This window comes from Podarcis raffonei, chromosome 12 (assembly GCF_027172205.1).
Source record: "Podarcis raffonei isolate rPodRaf1 chromosome 12, rPodRaf1.pri, whole genome shotgun sequence".
NCBI classification, from domain to species: Eukaryota; Metazoa; Chordata; class Lepidosauria; order Squamata; family Lacertidae; genus Podarcis; species Podarcis raffonei.
In genome coordinates, this window is record NC_070613.1 from 3,957,182 (window position 1) to 3,985,137 (window position 27,956).

The 27,956-nt window shown below is 48.6% G+C and overlaps 2 protein-coding genes across 2 annotated transcripts in view; one reads left to right on the forward strand and one right to left on the reverse strand.

Annotated features, from left to right (window-relative positions):
• The window catches only part of LOC128423864 (cytochrome P450 2C25-like), a 227,825-nt gene that overhangs the window by 96,517 nt on the left and 103,352 nt on the right, over positions 1-27,956 (reverse strand). The window lies entirely within an intron of this gene.
• Positions 2,291-27,478, forward strand: LOC128423862 (zinc finger protein 282-like). The gene is made up of 7 exons (XM_053409412.1): positions 2,291-2,575; positions 9,678-10,079; positions 12,463-12,589; positions 15,950-16,069; positions 19,962-20,072; positions 22,832-22,951; positions 25,767-27,478. The coding sequence occupies exons 1-7, from the start codon at positions 2,552-2,554 to the stop codon at positions 26,495-26,497; spliced, it is 1,635 nt and encodes a 544-aa protein (XP_053265387.1). The 5' UTR covers positions 2,291-2,551; the 3' UTR covers positions 26,498-27,478.

Below are 27,956 nucleotides of genomic sequence, written 5' to 3' on the forward strand. Positions count from 1 at the left end.
TTGCAAGAAGTTTTGTAAGGAGTATTATTGGAAGTATTGCAAAAATGGAGAGGGGGAAGTATGATTTGTTAAGAGATGTAAAGGCAATATAAAGTTAAGAAATGCATAAGAAGTGGTTAAAACGGTGGATCATCAGAGGTGCTGATGGAAGTCTAAAAAGATTGTATAAGTGATAAGTTTTGTGGTACATTTTATAATTTATATGTTAAAATCAATAAAAATTATTATATATATATATACACAATCTTTTCACTTATACAAAATGTATATATATATATATATAAATAAAAATAAAGGAAATAGTACTTCTGTCTTGCCAGAATTAGACCTCAATCTGTTGACCATCATCCAGCCTGCAACCATCTCCGGACACTCACACAGGACGTTCAGCGCCTTCACTGGTTCTGATTTTAAAAAGATGTAGAGTTTCGCTAGAGGCCCAGCTCCACCAGGGACCTCCTGCCTCAAACTGTGCCAGCCGGTCATTATAGGAACAACTGTTTAGAAACAGGCGTCTGAGTTTTGATTCTGACTTTCCTCTTCCCTCCTTGGCCTGTTTTCCTTGTGTGTCGTGTGGCTTCTTAAAAAAATTGCAAGCCTGTGGGTAGGGAGTGTCTTGTTTTGATTGTATCTAAACCACTCTGGGTTTAAACCAGATGATGCCACTTAAAAAAAAATAGTGTAAAATCAAAAGTACAGGCTAAAAAAAAAATCAAAAATCTAAGCTAACAAACCCAGGAGCATAATTTGCCCATTTGAACAAGTGGGACAATCAAATAGCAATTGTCCGATCTAAGGAACTTATTACATAGTTTCTGGTTGCGAGAAGAACTTCTTTGGCCCATTTGAGCGCTGACTGCTGCAGAGAAAATAACTCACAAATTTCGCATTTCTAAGGGTAAGGAAAACCCAGAACACTTCTACACGCTTTGATGGGATTCCATTTCTTACGTGTCAAATTCAGATGTATAAAAACCCCTCTTCCCCCACCAAAACATGAAATGTGGCCATTGTTCCAGGAAAAACTTTCTGGCAGTGATGGCAGTGATTGACAAGGGAACGGACCCACTCAGAAGATGGTGGAATCTCGCTGGAAGTTTTTCGACAGAGGTTGGATGGCCAGCGATTCTTCAGCTATGATTCTAGGGGTCAGGCTAGATGACTTTGGGGGTCACCCTTCCAACTCTTCCATTCTATGAGCCCATGATTTGTTTTGCTGCTTTTTCTACATCATCTGCCCTCTGTTTGGAAAACACAACCTTTGACTTTATGAAGCCTTCTTTTCCCCTGACCCCTGCAAAGCACATTCAGATGCTTGAGATAGCAATGTGGTTTTTTTTTGTACATTGAGTATCTATCCTCAGTCTTTTTCTCAGGGTTGGAAAATCTGGCCAAAGTCAAAGCACTTTTAAGCACTGTGGGAGAAAAGTAAGGGCCTGGGTTGGGGAGGGCTTGATTTGGGGTGTTAAGTTCTGAAAATTAGCCTTTGCTGGCGAACAAGGGAGATATCGTACATCACTTGATATCCAGGCATCCGAATCTGGCTTGATCGCTTGAAGCCAAATTGTTGTTGCTGACAAAAAGCAGGAGAGCGTGGGTTTATTTATTAACTAATAAACTTCCAAAAAACCCATCAGTGATTTAAAAAATATCCTCAAAATAAAAGAAAGGGGTGGGGACACAGTTAAGCATCTTTTAAAATATCATTTTAAAATAATCAAATGGGTCAATGTTGCCAGGAAAGTGTTTTCCAAACTTGGGTCTCCAGCTGCAGTTGGACTACAACTCCCATCATCCCTACCTAGTAGGACCAGTGGTCAGGGATGATGGGAGTTGTAGTCCAACAGCAGTTGGAGAACCAAATTTGGGGAGGGGGGGGACAGCAAGTAGTTGCGATCCCTTTCCCCCTCCATTCCTGGAAACTCGGAGCAACCCGCGCACGATGTACAACCCCCCCGGCCAAAGACACGTGTCTGCGGACAGTCTGCCCCCCTAGCCACGCTGGCTGCGCGCTTCCAATCCACGAGGGCGCGAGGGGGAGGAGGGAAAAAAAACAAAAACCCCAACCCGGTGCACGTGTGAACCGGCCATGTCCGCGATGATTTGCAAAGGCGGCGTCTTTCCCACGGAGCGAGCGTAACGTGTGAACGAGGCGTGACGCGTGTCCCTCCTCCGAGGCGGTTTTCTCCTCTTTTTTTTGCAAATCCCGAGCCGTTTTACGTAGGAAGGATAAATCGTGGGGCGGTGCGGGAGAGGGAAAAAGCGGGCGATCGGCGGCTCCGCCTCGGCCCTGCAGGGGGCGCGCTTCCCGGCCAGGCCCCCGTTGCGAGTGTTGCTTTTTTCCTCGCCCCCCCCCAAACCAAATCGCTACAATTGCGCCTTGTATGTTTGCCTCGGATGTGAGCAGCCCAGCAGCGCGCCCGCCTCCGCCTCCGATCCTCCGATCCTCGGGCTGCCCCCCTCCCGGGACCCCCCCAGCCCGGCCCGGCCCGGCCCTGGAGCCCCGATCCGGCCCTTCTCCCGCCCAGAGCCCCCCCAGCAGCCCAGGGCCATGGCCGAATGGGCCCCTGCCCAGGTGAGCCGGGAGTTGGGGGGGGGGGCGAAGATGGAGGGGGGGGCATGATCCGGATCGAGAAGTTGATTCGGAGTCCGGAGATGGCTGGGACCCCCCCGCTGTGTATGCATGGGGGGGGTGTTAGGCCTCTTTGCTGCCTGGGATGGGGGGGGGGTCGGTGGGGTGGGATGGGAAAACCGAGCCTCCCCCCCCCCAGTAGACCCTAGTAGTTTTGCTGGGAGTGTTAAATAGGGGGGGGGAATGTCCTGGGGGAGGAGATCCATTCGGAGATCTCTTATGGGGGGGGAGGAGAGGATCTCTTTGATTTTCCTTGGGAGAGGAGGATGCGGGGGGGGGGATGAAAGAGGGGCTGATCCGGATTGGGGGAGGGGGCTCCCGGTGGGGGGGGCAGGGCTGGGATGAATGGGGCTGGAAGGAGGTGTGTTTGTGTATGGGGGGGTTGATGTGAGAGAAAAGGTCCCATTGCAAAAGCTGGAGGTGTGGGGCAGCCCTCCCTTCCCAGGGGGTCCAGCTTGAATAATAATATGGGGGGGCAGGTAAGCCTTGCCCCACGTAATTGATCACGCTCCCCCCCCATTTGAACGGCCATGCCAATTCAACTTTGCAAGGGGGGGCCTGGATCCTTCGAATGTTTTATGGACCTAGGAGTTGGGTCCTGGGCTGCCTCCCCATCTATTCCTCTGTTTCATTTTTCCTGGAGGGGCCCAAATGCTTCAGGGCCCCCCCTTGTCTTCTCGGGGTTTTTTGGGGGGGCACAGATATCTGGGGAGGAGGAAAATCGGCATTTTGGAGGGGCGACCACACACCCCCAGAGGCTCGCCCATCCACTGTGATGCAGCCATGCTGTTTTTGCACAAGCCTATTTCTGCAACTTTGGGGGACCTCTGAGAAGACGCTCAGTTTGCTTTTGAGAAAAGGGGGGGTAGGGAGAGATCTCTCCCCCCCCACCAGTAATGAGATTATTTTTTCTCGCAATAATGAACAGCTAACCCCTTCCTTGCAGTGACACAGCACTCGGGTTGCACAGTTATTTATTATTATTGCTATTAATTTGTTGCGTTCATATCCAAGGAGTTTGAGGTGGCCCCCCCAGTCTTCGTTTACCCCCCACACAACAACCCTGTGAGGTAGGTTTCGGTTGAGAGGCAGTGACTGGCCCAAGGTCGCTTCACGACCCAGCGGAGACTTCAACCCAAGTCGTACTCTGATGCTCTAACCACTACACCGCACTGCCGCTCAGCTCTCTCTAGCAACTTGGGTAAACTTGGTAGGAACAGCTTGATTCCCCTCCTGCATTCACGCCTGGCAAGGGACCCCGACCTCTTGCCTTTGACTACAACTCCCATCATCCAAAGCTAGCAGAACCAGCGGTCAGGGATGATGGGAATTGTAGCCTCAAAAATGGTAGTCCTCCGTGATTTAAAAAATACCTTTAAAGCAAGAGAAAGGGGTGTGGGGAACACGGTTAAGCATCCTTTAAAATATCATTTTTAAATAACCAGTTACCAGGAAAGTGTTGCCCAAAATTGGGTCTTCAGCTGTAGTTGGACTACAACTCCCATCGTCCCTAGCTAGCAGGACCAGTGGTCAGGGATGATGGGCATTGTAGTCCTACAACAGCTGGAGACCCAAGTTTGGGGGAAATGGGCTTAGAGCAAGAGCAGTTTCCAGAGTGCTAATTTGAGTGTTGCATGCAAACACACACAACAAAAATGCCTTTAGCTTAACCAAATCCCCAAGCGCTTCTACTCTAACATTAACCCACAAACAGCCCCCCTAGGCGGACCTTTGTGTCACATCCACACCAGGAATTTAATGCATCATAATAATAATAATAATACAGTGGTAACTCGGGTTAAGTACTTAATTCGTTCTGGAGGTCTGTACTTAACCTGAAACTGTTCTTAACCTGAAGCACCACTTTAGCTAATGGGGTCTCCTGCTGCTGCCGCCGGAGCACGATTTCTGTTCTCTTCCTGAAGCAAAGTACTTAACCTGAAGCACTATTTCTGGGTTAGCGGAGTCTGTAACCTGAAGCGTATGTAACCCGAGGTACCATTGTAATAGTAATTTATTTCTACCCCACTCATCTTGCTGGGTTTCCCCAGCCACTCTGGGAGGCTCCCGACAGAATAATAAAAACACGATAAAACATCAGACATTAAAAACTTCCCTGAACAGGGCTGCCTTCAGATGTCTTCTGAAAGTCTGGTAGTTGTTCTTCTCTTTGACATCTGATGGGAGGGCGTTCCACAGGGCGGGCGCCACCACCAAGAAGGCCCTCTGCCTGGTTCCCTGTAACTTCACTTCTCGCAGGGAGGGAACCGCCAGAAGGCCCTCGGAGCTGGACCTCAGTGTCCGGGCTGAACGATGGAGGTGGAGATGCTCCTTCAGGTATACTGGACTGAGGCTGTTTAGGGCTTGAAAGGTCAGCACTAACACTTTGAATTGCGCTCAGAAACGTACTGGGAGCCAATGCAGATCTCTCAGGACCGGTGTTATGTGGTCTCAGCGGCCGCTCCCAGTCACCAGTTTAGCTGCCGCATTTGAAACATTTGGTTCCCCCCGTATTATCCTGGGAACTGTAGGTTTTTTTAAAAAAAGGGGTGCATGGAATTGCAGCTCTGTGAGGAAGTCAACGACAATTCCCAAGGTTCTTGGAAGGCGTGGGACGTAAATGAAAAATATGGTGTGGGTCTGGCCAGCATTTGGCGCTCCATTAAAATGGGGTTTTTGCTTCTTTGTGTTTGTGGCAGGGAGAAGGTAGCGCCTGTTTTTTTCAGGCTAGGGCTGATGGGAGTTGTAGTCCATCAACATCTGGAGCAGGTGTAGGCAAACTCCGGCCCTCCAGATTTTTGGAACTACAATTCCCATCATCCCTAGCTTGCAGGACCAGTGGTCAGGGATGATGGGAATTGTAGTCCCCAAACATCTGGAGGGCTGGAGTTTGCCTATGCAAAACATCTGGAGGGTGACTGGCTGACAGAGGGTCTTCTCAGCCATCTTTCAGGGCAAAGCCCTCGTTACAGAAAAGCACCCTAAAATATCATGTCATATTTCAGTAAAATAATAATAATAATAATAATAATAATAATAATAATAATAATAATAATTTATTATTTATACCCCGCCCATCTGGCTGGGCCTCCCCAGCCACTCTGGGCGGCTTCCATAAAAACCAAAAATACAGTAAAATATCACACGTTAAAAACTTCCCTGAACAGGGCTGCCTTAAGATGTCTTCTGAATGTCAGGTAGTTGTTTATCGCTTTGACATCTGCTGGAAGGGCGTTCCACAGGGAGGGCGCCACCACCGAGAAGGCCCTCTGCCTGGTTCCCTGTAGCTTTGCTTCTCGCAATGAGGGAACCGCCAGAAGGCCCTCAGTGCTGGACCTCAGTGTCCGGGCAGAATGATGGGGGTGGAGACGCTCCTTCAGGTATACAGGACCGAGGCCATTTAGGGCTTGAAAAGTCAGCACCAACACTTTGAATTGTGCTCGGAAACGTACTGGGAGCCAATGTAGGTCTTTCAAGACTGGTGTTATATGGTCTCGGCAGCCGCCCCCAGTCACCAGTCTAGCTGCCACATTCTGGATTAGTTGTAGTTTCCGACTCACCTTCAAAGGTAGCCCCACATAGAGTGCATTGCAGTAGTCCAAGCGGGAGATAACCAGAGCATGCACCACTCTGGCGAGACAGTCTGCAGGCAGATAGGGTCTCAGCCTACGTACCAGATGGAGCTGGTAAACAGCTGCCCTGGACACAGATTTGACCTGTGCCTCCATGGACAGCTGTGAGTCCAAAATGACTCCCAGGCTGCGCACCTGGTCCTTCAGGGGCACAGTTACCCCATTCAGGACCAGGGAATCCTCCACACCTGCCCGTCTCCTGTCCCCCAAAAACAGTACTTCTGTCTTGTCAGGATTCAACCTCAATCTGTTAGTAAATGCAGACCCAGCTCAGAGCGCTCAGGTTGGCGTTCAAAGCCCTAAATGACTTAATAATAATGAATTATTATTATTATTATTATTATTATTATTATTATTATTATTATCATTATCATTATCATTATCATTATTATTAGACCCCAAGATGCTACAGACCCTTTTGGGTGCCAAGATTGGCAGAGGGGACTCTCTGCCACCAGAGGCTTAGGGTGGCAGCCCGGGGAAGATTGCCTTCTCTAGGGCAGCCCCTGTTTTTTATATTGACATTTAATTGGATGAATTTCATTTATAAAGAAAGAAGGCGATGAAAGAAAGAGTTCAATAGGTGCGGAAAAGAAAGGTGCAGTGTAATGCAATTAGTATAATCAGTTACATATCCATACTAAGTGATATTAGTATCTTAATACACATACGGTTATTAATGAACCTGCTACATTCAGCATAAACTCGTTCCAAACATCAATATATTTGTCAAAAACAAAGTCTGCGTCTATCAGCAATCCATTCATAAGCTGCAGGTGTTGTTGCGTTGTCAATCCGTTGATTAAAAGGAATCGCATCTGCATTCTTCCAGTTCATCGGTATCAGTCTCTTAGCAGCTTCCATAAAATAGCTATATAATTCAAAATCATATTCTCCTCTGAAATTGTTCACTTTTTCCATACGGTCATATTTATATAGCCTAGTGCTTCTCCCAAAACTTAGTAAATATAGAACACTGTAAAAACATACGTTTCAAAGAGGCATTGTCCTTCTTGTATCCCCAGCAAAAAGACATTTTCCGCTAGTCCTTTTTTATATAAATGTAAAGGAGTCCAATAGAGCATTATTTTCTGTTGTGTAAGTCTTAATTTAAGATGCCTTTGGTCCCAAAGCTGAAACACTTTCCCCTAAGTTGCAGAACTCCTTCCCCACCAGAGTTTCCTGTGAATATTGACCTTTTTACCCTGGTAAATATACCTGAAGCGTATATTTTTAGGACTCACCTTGTTTTTGTGATTGTAAGTTGTTTTAAAGTGCTTTTAATATCATGTTTAATATTGCAACCTGCTCTGGGACCTTGAGAGTGAAGGGCAGGTGAATAATAATAATAATAATAATCCAATGTTTGAAAAATCAGTCTAAAAGTAGTGTACCACTCTACTTGCATGGCAAGAGAGAATGGCAAGTGTGCAAGAAGTTTCACGTATGATCAGAAGTAAGCCCTGCTGCACGGAGTTTAGTGGTACTTACTCCCAAGTAACTCACTACAGCGTTGAAGTCTAAACCAGGCATAGGCAAATTCCGGCCATCCAGATGTTTGGGACTACAATTCCCATCATCCCTAGCTAACAGGACCAGTGGTCAGGGATGATGGGATTTGTAATCCCAAAACATCTGGAGGGCCGGAGTTGGCCTATGCCTGGTCTAAACCAACTTAAACTTGCTTCAGAACGGCATCACTATCAATCCTTTAAATGTGAGTAAGTAAATAAAAAATGCCCTGAAATAAATAAAACCACCGTGATGCTTCTAACGTACAGCCCCAGCAATTCATATTGCCTCTCAGCGATTGATGAAAAATCCTCTACAAATTAAACCAATTAATATTTTCAACCCTATCTGGTTGTGATAATGTTTGGAATGTTTTAGTGACGTAGGTTAATTCTGTTTTGTATACATGGTGCTAAGAATACTGTAATTCTCCACCCGGGTGACTAATAGAAAGATGAATTCTGCAAGCAGTATACTTTATGCAAATCAAACATAAGATGCACACAAACTTATCAATTTATTTTCTTGCATTTATATCCCAGCTTTCTTCCATCATGGGAGCCAAGACCTTGTAATTTATTTCTCCAGTTTTGGATTATGCGAAGGTCAAACAGTTTTTGATACCCCATCCTATTCCTGCACCTTAAAAAGATTTACCAAGCATTAGGTAAACCTAATTTGAAACCTTATACAGAGTCCGACCATTGCTTCATCTGGAATAAACTTGAGACCTTCAACATGCAAATCATATATCATACTAGTGCGCTATGACCCTTCCCCCTAATCTGCCACATACTTACAAACCTACTTTGTAACAATGAGGTCTAGGAACTTTATTTTTTGTCTGGTGAAATGAAACCTGGGGATCTGAGAACGCTGTGTGCAAGTACCAGATTCTGTACTGACTTGGTGAATCACCCTCCTCGAATTTAGTCATTACAGGAACACCTGTTTAGAAACTGGGTGCTGGCTCTTTAGCTTCATTTTCCTCTTCCCTCCTTGTCCTCACTCCTTGTGTGTCGTGTTTTTCAAATATTGCAAGCCTTCAGGCAGAGACTGTCATATTTTTTTTTAATGGATTGCATGCCAGCTGCTCTGGGAGCCTTTTTTGGGTGAAGGTAAAGGTAAAGGGACCCCTGACCATTAGGTCCAGTAGTGGCTGACTCTGGGGTTGCGGCGCTCATCTCGCTTTATTGGCCGAGGGTGCCGGCGTACAGCTTCCGGGTCGTGTGGCCAGCATGACTAAGCCGCTTCTGGCGAACCAGAGCAGCGCATGGAAACGCCGTTTACCTTCCCGCCGGAGCGGTACCTCTTTATCTACTTGCATGGGACGTGCCGATCAGAAGGTTGGCGGTTCGAATCCCCATGATGGGGTGAGCGCCCGTTGCTCGGTCCCTGCTCCTGCCAACCTAGCAGTTCAAAAGCACGTCAAAGTGCAAGTAGATAAATAGGTACCGCTCCGGCGGGAAGGTAAACGGCGTTTCCGTGCGCTGCTCTGGTTCGCCAGAAGTGGCTTAGTCATGCTGGCCACATGACCCGGAAGCTGTACGCCGGCTCCCTCGGCCAATAAAGCGAGATGAGCGCCGCAACCCCAGAGTCGGCCACGACTGGACCTAATGGTCAGGGGTCCCTTTACCTTTATTGGCATACTTTCGAACTGCTAGGTTGGCAGGAGCTGGGACCGAGCAATGGGAGCTCACCCCGTTGTGGGGATTCGAACCGCCAACCTTCTGATCGGCAAGTCCTAGGCTCTGTGATTTAACCCACAGCGCCACCCGTGTCCCTTTCGGGTGAAGAGGGGTGCAGTTGCTCCAAAATAATAAAACAGAAGCAGTAAGAAATGGGTTTGTTTGGGTGGAGGCGCTCCCTGGCTTCGCTGACCGGTTGGATTTTCTCTCCAGATCCAGGAATGGAACGTGGAGGCTCAGCACCTGATGCCCCTTCAGCCCCCACTCGTCCCCGAACTGAGCCACATGCGCGAAGCCCAACTGCACACGGCCGAGGCGTCCCTGTGGAGCGTGGTGGCCACGGTCCAGGCCATGGAGCGGAAGATAGACCTGTTGGCCACCCGCCTGCTCAGCCTGGAGGGCAGGTCTGGGACAGCCGAGAAGAAGCTGCTGGACTGTGAGAAGACGGCCATGGAGTTTGGGAACCAGCTGGAAAGCAAGTGGGCCGTGCTGGGGACCCTCATCCAGGAGTACGGCCTGCTCCAGAGGAGGCTGGAGAACGTGGAGAACCTGCTCAAGAACCGCAACTTCTGGGTCCTGAGGCTTCCCCCGGGGGCTAAGGGAGAAATCCCCAAGGTATATCTTTGCTACCCTTTGTATGGAAAAAGCAAGTCAAAGTCTTGGCACTTTGCTTTTTCTTTTGCACATTTTTGGCGTACTCCCCATGACCCTGTGGACTGGAAGATAAGGCCCAAATATTTGAAAGCTTTGACCTGTTCGATTGGCTGATTGTCAAGTGTGGGGCCTATATTTTCTTGAGAAAACCATAAATTTGGTTTTCTGATAATTTACGACCAGGTGTTCTCTCTGGCAACACACTGAGATTTCTCTTATCGATCTTTTTAGGCCTATTTTTGTTTGGGATAAGAGGACTGCATCATCAACATATAATAGTACAGAGATTGGTTTTGAGGCCAGTTTAAAGGTAAAGGGACCCCTGACCATTAGGTCCAGTCGTGGCCGACTCTGGGGTTGCGGCGCTCATCTTGCTTTACTGGCCAAGGGAGCCGGCGTACAGCTTCCGGGTCATGTGGCCAGCATGACTAAGCCGCTTCTGGCGAACCAGAGCAGCGTGCGGAAATGCTGTTTACCTTACCGCCGGAGCAGTACCTATTTATCTACTTGCACTTTGATGTGCTTTCGAAGTGCTAGGTTGGCAGGAGCAGGGACCGAGCAACGGGAGCTCACCCCGTCGCGGGGATTCGAACCACCAACCTTCTGATCGGCAAGCCCTAGGCTCTGTGGTTTAATCCACAGCACCACCCGCGTCCCATGAGGCCAGTTTAGGAGTGTGGCATTCTGAAGATGTTAGCCACTGGACCATGTCGTTTGTGTATAGGTTAAAGAGTGCCGGGGCTAAAATGCATCCTTGCTTGACTCCCTTTGTGGCTGGGACAGATCCTGTAAGTTGGCCATTTGTAGAGCAACGCACTTTCAGCACAGTGTCTTTATAAAGGCAGTTAATCAGATATAATAATCTTCTGTCTTATGCTTGAGGTGTTTAATTTGGCCCATAGTCTTACTCGTGAGATTGAATCAAAAGCAGCGTTCAAATCAGTGAAAGCAACATACAGCACACCGCGAGATTGCTTGGCGTACATATCTATGAGGTGGGCTAGGACGAAGCAATGGTCTATAGTAGATCTGCCTTGCCTGAATCCTGCTTGCTCTTCCGCAAGGATAGCCTCAACATCAAGCCAGTTAATCACTTTATTTTGGAGGTGTTTTGCATATACCGTATTTTTTGCCCTATAGGGCGCACCGGCCCATAGGACGCACTTATTTTTTTTTTGGGGGGGGGGAGAATAAAGGGGAAAAAATTATTTCCCCCCCCCAAGCCCCAAAGAGCAAAGAAGCCATGACAGCAAGCAGGATGGATCCCGCTAGCTGTCCTGGCTTCGTTTTTAGCCTCAGGGCTGGGGGTCCGGGAGCGAAGGCGAGGTTGCACTCAACCTCGCCATCGCTCCCGGAGCTTGTGGGGCTGGGGGCAGCCTGAGCTTCCCCCAACCCCAGCCCCCAGAACAGGCTGTTGCCCGCAAGCCTTGCGAGCCCGGCGGACATCTGCGCGAAGCACGGGGCGCGCTCCGGTGTGCGCCCCGTGCTTTGGGCTGCAGGCTGCTGCCCGCAAGCCTTGGCAGCCTGGCGGGCACTCCTGCCGGGCTCCCAAGGCTTGCGGATAGCTTCCTGAAGCCTAGAGAGTGAGAGGGGTCGGTGCACACCGATGCCTCTCGCTCTCCAGGCTTCAGCGATAGCCTGCATTCGCCCCATAGGACGCACACACATTTCCCCTTCATTTTTGGAGGGGAAAAAGTGCGTCCTATAGGACGCAAAATACGGTAATTTACTAACTATAGGTAAGAGACTGATAGGTCTGTAGCTGGCCGGATCCGATGTAGGGCCCTTTTTGAATATTGGGATGATTACCGCAATGGCCCAGCTGTCGGGGAGTAAACCAGAAGAATCAATGTGAGAGAATACTGCCGCAAGCAGAGGTGCCCACCGAACCCTCCAGCGTCCGGGGAATCCAAATCAGGCCGCTCGCTTGTTTTGCGGGAGCCAGCCGACTCGTGCCAGAACACTGGAGTAAAAACGAAAGGGACATTCTGGGATCCCATCGGAAGCCGAGGCGGCTTCTGCAATTCCAAGATGTCCTGCTTAAATTGGGGTGGTTGAGCTGCTGGGTTCGGTTGGTTAGAGCGTGGCGCTGATAACGCCAAGGTTGCAGGTTCGATCCGTGTTTGGGAGAGCTGCTTATTCCTGCATTGCAAGGGGTTGGAGTCAGGGCCTTGCTGAGCCAGGCAGAGGCCCGGGCCGGGTAGATAATGTGCCCTCCTTATGTTCCTGTGGCTGAGTGGAGATTTGAACCCTGGTCTCTCGCAGGTCCCAGCCCAGCACTCTAACCACTACCCTGCGTTGGCTCTGTAATAACAATGACAATAATAATTGCAATAATTTGCAGATGCCGGTGACGTTTGTCGACATTGCCGTGTATTTTTCCGCCGAAGAGTGGAAGAACTTGGCCGAGTGGCAGAAGGACCTGTACAACAACCTCGTGAAGGAGAACTACGAGTCTTTGCTCAGCCTAGGTACGGAAACAACCATCCCCCTTGCGTCGTATGTAGAGGGTTCGAAGCATTTCGTGCGCGTAGTCCTCGCGACAACACTGTAAGGGAGGCCGGTATTCGTTATCCTGCGATACGACCTGTGAGATTTCCTGAACGGATTGCGGCTTGCCTGTTGGGTTTGTGGGGAGAAGCAAGATTCAGAAAGCAGACTTCAAAGAGTTTAGCCACCATTCTGGATGCTAATTTCGATTTTAGCCAGGCTCATCCTGTTCTCTCATTGGCCAAGCGGATTCCTGTGGAAGGGAGCTCCGCTGTTGCACTGCATGAAGGATTTTCTTTTATCGGTCCTGAATTTCGCATTGGATGCCCACAGGTTCGAGCGTTATTGTAGCCTTTCAGACTTTTCCCATGGGCGGGATGAGCGTTGCTCCCGGGAGGGAGGAAGGAGTCAATAGACACTGAGGGTTGGTTCAGAGAAAGAGTTTATTTCTGCTTTCCGGATAGCAGAAAGGCACTGCGTGATCAGTCACAGCAAGCACACTTAAAGAGCAGTTACATACAGCTTATATCCCCTTCAGGTCCCCTTTCCCCCTCCCCAGAAATCCAGCCTCATGAGTTTGTACATGTAAGTTTACATGCTTGAGCATGAACAGAAATTCTTGTTTCTGTACTCTTATCTCGGGGTAAGAAGGTCACCCAACTATAGGTGTACTCCTGGCGCCATCCCCGGGTGCGGGGGCTGACAGGCCTGTCTTGCAAGGCGTGTGCATCAGTGTGGTCAGGATAGTTACAACCTATAAGATAAGACCCAGATCTGCCATCCCGTCTTCACTCGGAACTGACAAGGCCATCCATTAAGCCTTCATGGACTGATAAAGGAGAAGGCTTTGTTTATACAGCTGGGTTTGTGTTACACAGCTCAAGCTAATAGATTTTAGCTAATGGATCCTTGAAGGAGAAATTTGGGGATTTTGGGGCCCGATTCTGGTGACTGCATAGTCAGGTTTGGGTAACTTGTTCCTTCATTATGAGAAAGGGAGATTTTTTCTCTCTCTCCCCCCCCAATTTTATTCATTTTATAACACAAATAAACAGCACAAACAGGAAAACAAACAATAGAAACAGATTCTTGTCTTATCCTTATTTTTTCTAAACATTGTTAGGTGGGCTTTCCCAAGTCCCCCCTATCTGATTTTCATTTTACCTCATCTTTGGCAGTTCACATATATCATAATTTCTAACTATTTTTTAAAAATCACACTTCCTTTAACCATAAGAATCTTCACATTTTATCACTTGCAAAGAATACTATTTTAAAATACACTATCTTCTACTTCTAACCCTACAGCCTAAATCCACTTCCAAAGCTATTCTAAGATCTAAATATTAACATATTTTTTCAAATATTCCTTAAACTTCTTCCAATCTTCTTCCACCGTCTCTTCTCTCTGGTCTCGGAGTCTCCTGGTCAGTTCGGCAAGTTCCATATAGTCCATCATCTTCATCTGCCATTCTTCTATACAGTTGTACCTTGGGTTAAGTACTTAATTCGTTCCAGAGGTCCGTTCTTAACCTGAAACTGTTCTTAACCTGAAGCACCACTTTAGCTAATGGGGCCTCCTGCTGCTGCTGTGCCGCTGGAGCACGATTTCTGTTCTCATCCTGAAGCAAAGTTCTTAACCTGAAGCACTATTTCTGGGTTAGCGGAGTCAGTAACCTGAAGCGTATGTAACCTGAGGTACCACTGTCGTTGGTAAATCTTGTTTCTTCCAGTTCCTCGCTAGCAATATTCTTGCAGCTGTTGTGGCATACAGAGAGGGAGATCTTTTCTCCAACCTAACATTATGAACTTTCAACACATTGTTTCCCAAACTTGGGTCTCCAGCTGTTTGCGGACTATAGTTCCCATCATCCCTGACCACTGGTCTTGCTAGCTGGGGATGATGGGAGTTGTAGTCCAACACCAGCTGGAGATCCAAGTTTGGAAAATGCTGTTCTATCATGTCACCTCTTAAAGGGACCCCTGACCATTAAGTCCAGTCGTGACCGACTCTGGGGTTGCGGCGCTCATCTCGCTTTATTGGCCGAGGGAGCCGGCGTACAGCTTCCGGGTCATGTGGCCAGCATGACTAAGCTGCTTCTGGCGAACCAGAGCAGTGCACGGAAACGCCGTTTACCTTCCCGCCGGAGCGGTACCTATTTATCTACTTGCACTTGACGTGCTTTCGAACTGCTAGGTTGGCAGGAGCAGGGACCGAGCAACGGGAGCTCACCCCGTCGCGGGGATTCGAACTGCCAACCTTCTGATAGGCAAGTCCTAGGCTCTGTGGTTTAACCCACAGCGTCACCCGCGTCCCTATGTCACCTCTTACCTTTCCTCTAAGCTAAGGCTGTGCTCAGAACAGTGGGATTGTTCGGGATCTGTAAGGAGAAATCGTGGAGCGACGAAGGATGACTTGTGTTCGCTGGGGAGGGGGAAGAGATCTAGCTAAAGATCATCCTCCTCCTTCAAAGTCTTTATCTTCTCTTCTCCATGCCTTCTCCAGGAGGAGATATTTCTGGTTTGGGGGGGATATTTTTTGGTAACATCTTTATTGAAAGTTCAAAAAGTGCATATCTATAAGTGTACCAAAAATGGTGAGAGGCAAACGAAAAGGAGAAACAGAACCCATGCAGGAGGGAAAACAAAACCCCAAACTGTATACCATATTTTTCGCTCTATAAGACGCACCAGACCACAAGACGCACCTAGTTTTTGGAGAAGGAAAACAAGAAAAAAAATATTCTGAATCTCAGAAGCCAGAACAGCAAGAGGGATCGCTGTGCAGTGAAAGCAGCAATCCCTCTTGCTGTTCTGGCTTCTGGGATAGCTGCGCAGCCTGCATTCGCTCCATAAGACGCACACACATTTCCCCTTACTTTTTAGGAGGGAAAAAGTGAGTCTTATATAGCAAAAAACACGGTATTTTACAAGGTAGTTATAGTATTTCACCAGATCTTAATCTATTACAGTATTTGTAAGAATGGAATCCAAATATCATTGAATTTGCCCATGGCAAGTCTGGGTTTATATGCAAGTTGTTCATACGTTGCGAGTTTGTATAAGTCTCCAATCCAATCGTAGAAGGCAGCCGCATTTTTATTTTTCCAATTCACCAGTATCCGTCTTTTTGCCGTGGTCAGGAGAGTCCACTCGTATCGTCCTTTTGTAAGGTTCCATGTCCTGGGTATATAATTCAGGAGGATGTTTTGCTCTGTAAATGTGAGGTTGTTCCTTACAGTTCTGTTGACGGTTTTGGTTACCTTCTGCCAAAAGTCTTTCAATATAGGACAACGACAAAAAACATACGTTTTAGAGAAGCATTGTCTCTATTTCTCCAGGAGCAGACGTTAACATTTCCAAACCGGAGGCTCACCCCAGAATTGAACGCGGGGCAGAGCCATGTATTCCAGAACAGCACAGCACAAAGGAGAGGGAGATATCTACGGATCCTTGCACAGGTGAGGAAAGCAATTTGGAAGAAATTGGGTGTGCAAGGAGGGGGAAAAGGTGAAGGGACCCCTGACCATTAGGTCCAGTCGTGGCCGACTCTGTGGTTGCGGTGCTCATCTCACTTTATTGGCCGAGGGAGCCAGCATACAGCTTCCGGGTCATGTGGCCAGCAGGACTAAGCCGCTTCTGGCGAACCAGAGCAGCGCACAGAAATGCCGTTTACCTTCGCGCCGGAGCGGTACCTATTTATCTACTTGCACTGGTGTGCTTTCGAACTGCTAGGTGGGCAGGAGCAGGGACCGAGCAACAGGAGCTCACCCCGTCGTGGGGATTCGAACCGCCGACCTTCCGATCGGCAAGCCCTAGTCTCTGTGGTTTAACCCACAGCACCACCCGCGTCCCTTGCAAGGAGGGGTAGGTTGATTCTAAAAAATCTGGGCCATCACATGCCAGACATTATTGCCGTTGGGAAAACACCACTTTTAAAGAAAACAGGAGTTTTGCCTTTGTATTTTCTATTGCAGGGATCAGGGTGGATTTGATTTAAATCAAATCATTTTAAATAACTAGTCAGTAAGACTTGATTTAAATCACTAGCCAGTAAGACTTGATTTAAATCATTTTTTTACAGAAAGACTCATTCTTGCTGGTATAATCTTAATAGTTACAACCAGACGAAGCTTTCATTTTTGGAACAATAAATTTTCAGAGTAGTTTTTACAGTTATATCAAAAATTATTGATTTGGTTATACTATCAGAAATACATAGACAGATAATTATGAAATTATTGTTTCTCTTTGGACAACTTTTCTGCTGTACTTTATTGGAAGGAAAAAATGATAATTTCCTTAATAACAATTTAAACAATTTATTTAACTATAACAATAGCATTATAGCATATGTATCCATGTTTGTTAACTGATGTGCTTAAACAATTTTTTTAAAAACAGACTGAGTTCTAGCACACATGAGAAACTTAAAACAAATCCTTATTTCCTGATGAATAGCCTTCGGACTATAAAGTAACTTAAATAGAAAACTATCTTTAGAAAGATTTTTCCTCCAAAAGCATTTTATTTTAAAAATCCAATTTAAATCAAAAAAATCTGATCTGAATCAAAAAATCAGATTTTTAATTTTTTTTAAAAAAATCATTTATTTTTATCCACCCTGGCAGGGATGAAACACATGTTTATTGCCAGGGCAGGTGCAGAATGGGCCATTGCAAGTGACTCAGGGCTGCAGCTAATTTGCAAGCCTCCATTGCATATCATTTAACGCCCATTTGCATATCAAACAGACTAGCAGAATCGGCCCAGCTGGCGCAAATAGGAGTTGCCTGGGTGCAATGCTCCACTCTCCTTAAAGTTAAAGGGACCCCTGACCATTAGGTCCAGTCGTGGCCGACTCTGGGGTTGCTCATCTCGCTTGATTGGCCGAGGGAGCCGGCGTACAGCTTCTGGGTCATGTGGCCAGCATGACTAAGCCGCTTCTGGCGAACCAGAGCAGCGCACGGAAATGCCGTCTACCTTCCCGCCGGAGTGGTACCTATTTATCTACTTGCACTTTGACATGCTTTCGAGCTGCTAGGTTGGCAGGAGCAGGGACCGAGCAACGGGAGCTCACCCCGTCACGGGGATTCGAAGTGCCGACCTTCTGATCAGCAAGTCCTAGGCTCTGCAGTTTAACCCACGACGCCACCCGCGTCCCACTCTCCTTACGGAGCTACAATTCCCAGAGTAGTTTAAAATTTAGGCTCTCTCCCCCTCCCCCAGGGAACTCTGGGAATTGTAGCTCCGTGAGGGAATCAGGCAAACTATAGTTCTTGGGATTTTTTGCGGAAAGCCAGAACTTCAAAGTACAGCGCAGATGGAGCCTAATTCCCTTTGTGCCTTTACCAAGCTACCAGCTTTTGAAACTGTTTTATAACAGTCCTGCATCCTGACTGCCTTTCTCTTAGTACAGTCGTACCTGCTCGGAAGCTGAACGGAATCGGTTCCGGAAGTCCGTTCGACTTCCAAAACGTTCGGAAACCAAGGCGCAGCTTCCGATTGGCCGCAGGAAGCTCCTGCAGCCAATCGGGAGCAGCGGAACCTGTGTCGGACATTCGGGTTCCAAAGAACGTTTGCAAACCAGAACACTCATTTCTGGGTTTGGTGCGTTCGGGAGCTGAAACGTTCAACTTTCAAGGAGTTCAACTTCCAAAGTACGACTGTCAGGAATTTCCAAACCAATTAGAAACTGATTTCATATTGATTAGTTTCATAGATCAGGATAATGGGTCCCATAATTCTCTTCTGGTCTTCCGTCTCGACAGCCCCTCTCAAAACTCCAGAGACCAAGAGTCATAAATAATATTTGCACACGGGCGACTCTCCCGGCTGCCTAAAAGGGCTGTAAAGCCTCTCAATTATTGTAAATCCCTAACCCTTTCCTTCCAGCTCTGGTGTCAGAAAAGCATCTTTCAGATCCAAGCACGGAAGGCGCAATTTGTTGGTTCTTCAAAAAGAAAAGAAAAAAATTGCTCTTCTGTTGATGTCCCCAACAAGATACCTGCGGGCACAATAGCAATTCATCTTTTTGGGGGACAGGGGATGGGCTGGTGTGGGGGATTCCCTGGTCCTGAATGGGGTAACTATGTCCCTGAAGGACCAGGTGCGCAGCCTGGGAGTCATTCTGGACTCACAGCTGTCCATGGAGGGGCAGGCCAATTCTGTCTCCAGGGCAGCTGTTTACCAGTTCCATCTGGTACGCAGGCTGAGACCCTTCCTGTCCGCAGACTGTCTCGCCAGAGTGGTGCATGCTCTAGTTATCTCCCGCTTGGACTACTGCAATGTGCTCTACATGGGGCTACCTTTGAAGGTGACCCGGAAACTGCAATTAATCCAGAATGCGGCAGCTAGAGTGGTGACTGGGAGTGGCAGCCGGGACCACATAACACCGGTTCTGAGAGATCTGCATTGGCTCCCAGTCTGTTTCTGAGCACAATTCACTGTGCGATTCTAAGTCTCTTTCCTCTTCCCTCCCCATTCCTTTTTCCTTTTGTGTCGTGTCCATGAGATTGTGAACCTTCAAGCATATAACACCGGTCTTGAAAGACCTACACTGGCTCCCAGTACGTTTCCAAGCACAATTCAAAGTGTTGGTGCTGACCTTGAAAGTCCTAAACGACCACAAAGGCCCAGTAGACCTGAAGGAGCGTCTCCACCCCCATCGTTCAGCCTGGACACTGAGGTGCAGCTCTGAGGGCCTTCTGGCGGTTCCCTCATTGCGAGAAGTCAGGTTACAGGGAACCAGACAGAGGGCCTTCTCGGTGGTGGCGCCCACCTTGTGGAACATCCTCCCTTCAGATGTGAAGGAAATAAGCAGCTATCCTATTTTTAAAAGACATCTGAAGGCAGCCCTGTTCAGGGAAGTTTTTAATATTTAACGCTCTACTGTTTTTAACACTTGATTGGGAGCTGCCCAGAGTGGCTGGGGAGACTCAGCCAGATGGGCGGGGTACAAATAAATTATTATTATTATTATTATTATTATTATTATTATTATTATTATTATAGTGGCAAGAGTGGTCACCTTTTCCTTCCCTTCAGAAGGGAGCAACCACTGCCTTCTTATAGAACCATAGAATTATAGCATTAAACGGGTCCTCCAGAGGTCATCCAGCCCAATCCGCTGCAATGCAGTTCAGGAATCACGACTAAAGAATCCCTGGCAGATGGCCACCCAACCTCTGCTTAAAAAAAAACTCCAATTGAGGTTTCCTTATGTTTACTATGTATGGAATTTTAGGTTAGGTTTTCAGCACCTGAAATTTGGAGAAGGTGGAGAGGGTTTTCCTTTGGGTCGGCAAGCCTGTTAAAGCATCTGTTCCTCTGTCCTTTCCCTCCTTTTTACAGAGCCCTTGATTTGCACGTCGGACGTCTTGAGCCGCATCAAGCAAGAGGAGTCTTTTGCAGGGGGAGGCCAGTTCACAGAGGAAAGAGGGATGCCAACAGATCCGTGTTCAGGTGATTTGCCTGGAAGGGGACCGAGGGTCATCTAGTCCAACCCCCTCCAATGCAGGAATAATAATAATAATAATAATAATAATAATAATAATAATAATATTTACCTATATCCTGCTCTATATCCGGGGCGTCTCAGGGCTGTTGACAGACTAGAATCAAGATATAAAACCACAACATACTTACCGTATTTTTCGCTCTATTGGACGTACCGGACCATAGGAAGGAGAGAATAGGGGGGGGGGTTTCTTGTTCTCCCCCTCAAAAACAAGGTGCGTTCAAGAGCAGGCCTTGCCGCTGCCCCCCGAGCTTGTGGGGCTGGCAGTGGGGGGAAGCGCTGCTTTCCCCCACCGCCAGCCTCAAAGATCCCTGAAGCCTTTGGAGCGCAGCTGCACTCCAAAGGCTTGAGGCTTCAGGGACATCCTTTGTAGCCTCCACCGCCCTTTGAAGACACCCCGCCATCCTGAAGCTGGAACAGCGAGATGGAGGGCTGTGCAGCGCCCTGTCTCGCTGTTTTGGCTTTGGTGACAGCAGGCTGCTATCCGCAAGCCTTCTGAGCCCGGCAGGAACTGCTGCCCAAAGCCCGGGGTGCACAGTGATGCACTCCCCGGACTTCGGGCTGCAGGCAGCTGTCCGCAAGCCTGCGGAGCCTGGCGGGAACTCCTGCCGGGCTCTGCAGGCTTGCAGAGAGCTTCGTGAAGCCTGCACACCGACCCCTCTCGCTCTCCAGGCTTCAGCGAAAGCCTGCATTCGCCCCATAGGACGCACACACTTTTCCCCTTCATTTTTGGAGGGGAAAAAGTGCGTCCTATAGAGCGAAAAATACGGTAATAAAATTGAAAACCACAACCCCCAAAAACCACATTTTACAAGGGCATAGGACGTAAATCGGATCAACCAAAGGCCTGGTTAAAAAGGAACACTGAATTGGCAGAATCCCTAATGTATTATTATTATTATTATTATTATTATTATTATTACTATTATTATTATTATTGAATTTATATACCACCCTATGCCCGGAGGTCTCAGGGCAGTTCACATAAAAAGGTTACAGAATATAAAATTAAAATAAAAGCAATCACCCAATAACACCAACCCCCAAAAGAACCACATTTTAAATGAGTATGGGATGTTGATCAGGTCAAACAAAGGCCTGGTTAAAAAGGAACTTTTTGCCTGGCGCCTAAAGGTGTATAATGAAGGCGCCAGGCAAACTTCCCTGGGGAGCGCATCCCACAGACGGGGAGCCACTGCAGAAAAGGCCCTGTTCTCGTGTTGCCACCCTCCAGACCTCTCGAGGAGGTACATGAAGAAGGGCCTCAGAAGATGATCTCAGGGTCTGGGTAGGTTCATATGGAAGGAGATGTTGTGGTCCTGAGGAATCGCAGCTAAAGAATCCCTGAGAAATGGCCGCCCAACCCCAGTTGAGAAACCTTCAGTGATTCACCTTTCAAGGAAATCCGTTCCACCGCTGACTAAACAGCTCATAGCCTCCCAAAGTTCTCCCTAACCTTTAGTCAGAAACTTCTTTCTTGTCATTTGAACCAAACTGGTGTCCTCCAGACGTTTTGGATGGTCACTCTCACCAACTGCCCAGGTGCTGATGGGAGTTGTAGTTCAAAACATCTGGCAGGTACCAGGTTGGGGGAAGCGCCTGCTCTGTAGGACTAACATTGTCATCTTGTTTTTTGACACTCGCTTTTTAGTAGACTATGTGGAGGACTCCCTGGTCCTGAATGGGGTCACTGTGCCGCTGAAGGACCAGATATGCAGCCTGGGAGTCATTGTGGACTCGCAGCTGTCCATGGAGGCGCAGGTCCATTCTGTGTCCAGGGCAGCTGTCTACCAGCTCCATCTGGTACGCAGGATGAGACCCTCCCTGTCCACAGACTGTCTTACCAGAGTGGTGCATGCTCTGGTTATCTCCTGCATGGACTACTGCAATGCACTCTACCTTTGAAGGTGACCCAGAAACTGCAACTACTCCAGAATGCGGCAGGTAGACTGGTGACTGGGAGCGGCCGCCAAGACCATATAACACCGGTCCTGAAAGACCTCCGTCGGCTCCCAGTACGTTTCCAAGCACAATTCAAAGTGTTGCTGCTGACCTTTAAAGCCCTAGATGGCCTCGGTCCAGTATACCTGAAGGAGCGTCTCCACCCCCATCGTTCTGCCCTGACACTGAGGTCCAGCTCTGAGGGCCTTCTGGCGGTTCCCTCACTGCGAGAAGTGAGGTTACAGGGAACCAGGCAGAGGGCCTTCTCGGTGGTGGCACCCGCCCTGTGGAACGCCCTCCCACCAGATGTCAAAGAGAAGAACAACTACCAGACTTTTAGAAGACATCTGAAGGCAGCCCTGTTTAGGGAAGCTTTTAATGTTTAATAGGTTATTGTATTTTAATATTCCGTTGGAAGCTGCCCAGAGTGGCTGGAGAAACCCAGCCAGATGGGCGGGGTATAAATAATAAATTATTGTTGTTGTTGTTATTGTTTGAGACTTGTTTTTTAGTAGAATAGGCCGACCTGTGCCAGATGTTCTGGACTGCAACTTCCAGTCGTGCTGACTGGGCTAATGGGAGTTGTAGTACGGAACAGCTGAAGCTGGGGTTGGGGAAGACTAGAACAGGTCAATCTTTTTGATGGACAGGCTTTGACCTCTGCTATGTCAGGGTTTGGGCGGCCATGCTGAGGTTTTTGTTCGCCTAACCGACACGAGGGCCGCCTTCTTCTGAACTGTTTTGTTTGGTTCTCTTCGCAAAGGAGCTGAGGGCCTCATGTCCGCCCATGACTTCTTGTCATGGATTAAGCAAGAGGAGGAGCCATGCGTCAGGGAACACTGGGAGTCGGCAGAGAGAGACATCCTTACAGGTCCCGGCACAGGTGAGCAGCCTTTAGGATGAGCATGTCTGCCTCAGTTCCTGCATTCACCCATATAGCTGCAATCCCTACCTCCCAAGAACATAATCACGGCAAAGGGGAGACTTATCCTGGCTCCATCCTATCAGCCAGGGAAGAAGCAGCTGCTTCATTGCTTGCTTCCGAGCCCCATGTAGGGGGTTGGGCTAGATGACCCTTGTCCCTTTCCACTGTGCGATTCTAAGTCTCTTTCCTCTTTCCTCTTTCCTCTTCCCTCCCCATTCCTTTTTCCTTTTGTGTCGTGTCCATGAGATTGTGAACCTTCAAGCATATAACACCGGTCTTGAAAGACCTACACTGGCTCCCAGTACGTTTCCAAGCACAATTCAAAGTGTTGGTGCTGACCTTTCAAGCCCTAAATGGCCTCGGTCCAGTAGACCTGAAGGAGCCTCTCCACCCCCATCATTCAGCCCAGACACTGAGGTCCAGCTCCAAGGGCCTTCTGGCGGTTCCCTCCCTGCGAGAAGCAAAGCTACAGGGAACCAGGCAGAGGGCCTTCTCGGTAGTGGCACCCGCCCTGTGGAACGCCCTCCCACCAGATGTCAAAGAGAAAAATAACTACCAAACTTTTAGAAGACATCTGAAGGCAGCGCTGTTTAGGGAAGCTTTTAATGTTTAATCGGTTATTGTATTTTAGTGTTTTGTTGGAAGCCGCCCAGAGTGGCTGGGGAAACCCAGCCAGATGGGCAGGGTATAAATAATAAATTATTATTATTATTATTATTATTATTATTATTATTATTATTATTATTAGCAGGAACTGTCTCTGTACATCACTTAGAAACCTTTAGATGCTTTGTAAGCATTCTAGGATAATGCTAGGGCTTCCAAACAGTTTGGGCATGTTTGTACATTTGGGTTTCTGAGAAAGTGCTAGTCCAACCCTCTGCAATCTAGTCCCTCTTCTTCCAGATCGGCCGACCCCTGAGATATAAAGTGTGTGTGCCTATTTTATTCTGCCTAAATCTCTTAAGTGTTTTACAGTGGTACCTTGGTTCTCAAACTGAATCCGTTCCAGAAGTCTGTTCCAAAACCAAGGCACACTTTCCCATAGAAAGTAATGCAAAATAGATTAATGAGTTCCAGACTTTTAAAAACAACCCCTAAAACAGCAATTTGACATGACTTTTACTCTCTAACGAGACCATTGATCCATAAAATGAAAGCAATAACCAATGTACCGTACTATAAAATAAATAAGCAGCATTGTAGATGATAAAAATTAATTTATTTTTTCCCCTAACCTGCATTGATGATAGTCCTTGTTTGGGTGGAGGGCTTTTATCCATTTCCGCAGTCACACAATCAATCCATCGATAGCTGAACTGGGTCCCATACAGTCACGAAAATTAACCGAAAAAGCCTCAAAAACAGAAATGCAAAATAAATAGCAAAAACAAAAGTGCCAAACTTAATCGGTTCCGGAAGTCCGTTTGACTTCTGAAATGTTTGAGAACCAAGGCACAGCTTCTGATTGGTGCAGGGGCTCCGGAAGCAATAGCTGACAGCCGCATTGAAAAACGTTAAAAAACCGGCTTTTGGCATTTGGGAACCAAGGCGTTTGAGAACCAAGGTACCATTGTACAAAGTGTGCATTAAACCTGAGCCCTGAAAAGCCCATAGAGCGGGAGGAGGAAGTGGGAAAGAGTGCCCTTCTTTCAACTTCCACCTTCTGCTCTGTATCCTTCTCAAAGGCAAAAGGGTATCTGCCCTCGCCGCCTCTTGATAAGGAGACATGGGAGGTGTTGTGAAAGCCATGGGGGGAGATCTCAGGGGTTCCATTGTGCCCGCGGGCACCCTGTTGGTGACCCCTGAGCTGTGCCCCTTGGGCTAAACTCTCCCAGTCTCTCTACCGAACAAACCCCCTGTGGAAGTGACTTCCTTTGCCGCCCCCTATGGCTGGGATGAATAACTGCGGCCCATTCTTTTTGGCTTTGAATACAGTGGTACCTCTGGATACGAACGGGATCCGTTCCGGAGCCCCGTTCGCATCCTGAAGTGAATGTAACCCGCGTCTGTACATGCACGGGTCGCGATTCGCCGCTCCCGCACATGCGCGTGACGTCATTTTGAGCGTCTGCGCATGCGCGAGCGGCGAAACCCGGAAGTAACGTTAAATAACTGCGGCCTGTTTCCCCTATGGAGTTCCAGTGTGGTGTAGTGGTTAAGAGCGGTAGACTCGTAATCTGGTGAACCGGGTTCGCGTCTCCGCTCCTCCACATGCAGCTGCTGGGTGACCTTGGGCTAGTCACACTTCTCTGAAGTCTCTCAGCCTCACTCACTTCACAGAGTGTTTGTTGTGGGGGAGGAAGGGAAAGGAGAATGTTAGCCGCTTTGAGACTCCATAAAGGTAAAGGGACCCCTGACCATTAGGTCCAGTCGTGACCGACTCTGGGGTTGCGGCACTCATCTCGCTTTACTGGCCGAGGGAGCCGGCGTACAGCTTCCGGGTCATGTGCCCAGCAGGACTAAGCTGCTTCTGGCGAACCAGAGCAGCACATGGAAATGCTGTTTACCTTCCCGCCGGAGCGGTACCTATTCATCTACTTGCACTTTGACGTGCTTTCGAACCGCTAGGTTGGCAGGAGCAGGGACCGAGCAACGGGAGCTCACCCCGTTGCAGTGATTCGAACCACTGAACTTCTGATCGGCAAGTCCTAGGCTCTGTGGTTTAACCCACAGTGACACCCGCGTCCCTTTTGAGACTCCTTAGGGTAGTGATAAAGCGGGATATCAAATACAAACTCTTCTTCTTCTTCTTCTTCTCTCTTCCTCCCAGCTGGCGACGCAATGGCCGTCAAAGCCGAGACCCAGCGCTCGTGCCCGGAAGAACCGGCGCGGACCAGGGATTCCGTGTTCCACAGCGAGGCCCCCGTATCTGCCGGGGCGGCGGCGGCATCGGCGGCGATAGAATCCTACGTGGGCCCAGGCGGCCCGGTTGCGCCGCCCCTCAGCCCTGCCAGGAGCCGACCGGGTAAATCCATTGAGTTAGAGAGCGAGTTGCAAGGCCTCTTTGCCCCACAGCCGCCGGCCGAGCGCCCCCACGGCTGCAGCGAGTGCGGGAAGATGTTTGGGGTGAAGAAGAGCCTGAAGGTTCACCAGCGGAGCCACCACAGCCAGGAGCGGCCGTACGAGTGCGCCGAGTGCCGCAAGAGCTTCAACTGCCACTCGGGTCTGGTGCGGCACCAGATGACGCACCGCGGGGAGCGGCCCTACAAGTGCGAGGAGTGCGGCAAGTGCTACAGCCGTAAGGAGCACCTTCAGAACCACCAGAGGCTGCACACTGGCGAGAGGCCTTTCCAGTGCCCGGTCTGCGGCAAACGGTTCATCCGCAAGCAGAACCTGCTAAAGCACCAGCGCATCCACACCGGGGAAAGGCCGTACCAGTGCGCCGAGTGCGGGAGGAGCTTCCGCTACAAGGAGTCCCTCAAGGACCACCTGAGGACTCACAGCACCGAGCCCCCCGCCCAGAGGCTGCTGCCCTCCCTGGGCGGGGAGCCACTCCCGTAAGGCCCTGCGGGGGGAAGGAGGAAAAGCTCTCCATAGCTGTCAACGTTTCCCTTTTTTTAGGGGAAATTCCCTTCTCCCGAATAGGATTCGTCGCAAAAAAAGGGGAAAGTCGACAGCTGTGGCTCTCCCTTGCACTCCTTCTCCCCCCCTAAAAAAACCTCCTCCACTCAGCCTCCTTCCCCTCCAGTGCCTCCCGATTCTGCCGGCGCGGGGGGCATAGCCGCCACAAAGACCGCTGGACGGTGGGCGTGAGGCCGCCTTGGTTCTGCGAATGCCACGGGGCAGCCGCACCTCGTTCCCCAAATGCGTACCGCCTTGCTCCCAAATCGGCCTTTGCGGAACAATAAAGAGCGGAACCCGCAAGGGACACGGGCAGCGCCGTCTGCCGCAGGCCGGAACCTCTAGACTTCCCGGAGACTGACGCTGAGGATCTGATGATTTCGCTTGGGGATGTTTCTAGCCCTCATTGAGGAGGGGGGTTCCAGGAGCATGGCGGCAACGTGCGCATGTGTGTTCTAAAGGCTCAGAAACCAAATTCCAAACCCCACACCCTGCTCACTCCCCTCCATGTCTCAAATGGGTTTTTCCCCCCTCACACATCTGGAAGGAATGATTGCAATTTTAGCAGGACGCTAGCCTTGCGCGGAAGCCCCCGGAACGGACCCTTTTTGGCTAAAACACGGCTTCTCGTACGTACGAATAAGGACTTTTGCGTCTCCCTCGTCTCTTTCTCTTGGGTGGCCAGTTTGCGTTGCTCCTCTGCGGGACTTGTTTGAGCCTCTGCTTTTCTTTTCTTTTGTCTTCTCCCCTCAGGGCCTGCTTCTGTTCACAGCCTCTGAACAGTTTCACTGCAAAGCACCTTTTCCAGGTCTCACCGCCCCACCCACCCCAAACCCCGACCCCCAAGTCCTGCATTTCTTTCCCCACCGCAAGTATATTTATTCGTTCTCGTCCCTCTTTCCTCCCATGCCTTTGCTTTTATTTTTAAAAAAGAAATTCCTTTTATCTCATGACAACGCAGTCCAACTCTGTTTTTAAAAATAAACATTTAAAAAAAGAGAGAATTATTTCCGGGTGTAGTTTTGTATCAAAGGTGCAATGCAAATAAAGACAAAATAGAAAGTGGGGGGAGAAGCAAAGAAAGCTGCTTGGGATGCAGTTTTTATTCATAGGATCATAGAACTATAGGAAAGGGACCCAGGAGTCATCTAGTCCAACCCCCTGCAGTTTGGAACATGTTTTGGTGCTCAAAGGTCCTCTGATTTTCATGGCTGTATAGGATTTGGCAGTAGGCTTTTCCCATACTTGAGCTTAGGGCCTCTTGCGGGTTTTTGAAAGATGCACACCTAGGATTGAAATTGAAATACTTTATTGTCACTTGTACAACTTGTATACAGTGAGATTATTACATTACATTACATTACATTACAATATACAGGAAGATTCCTGTATAACCAAA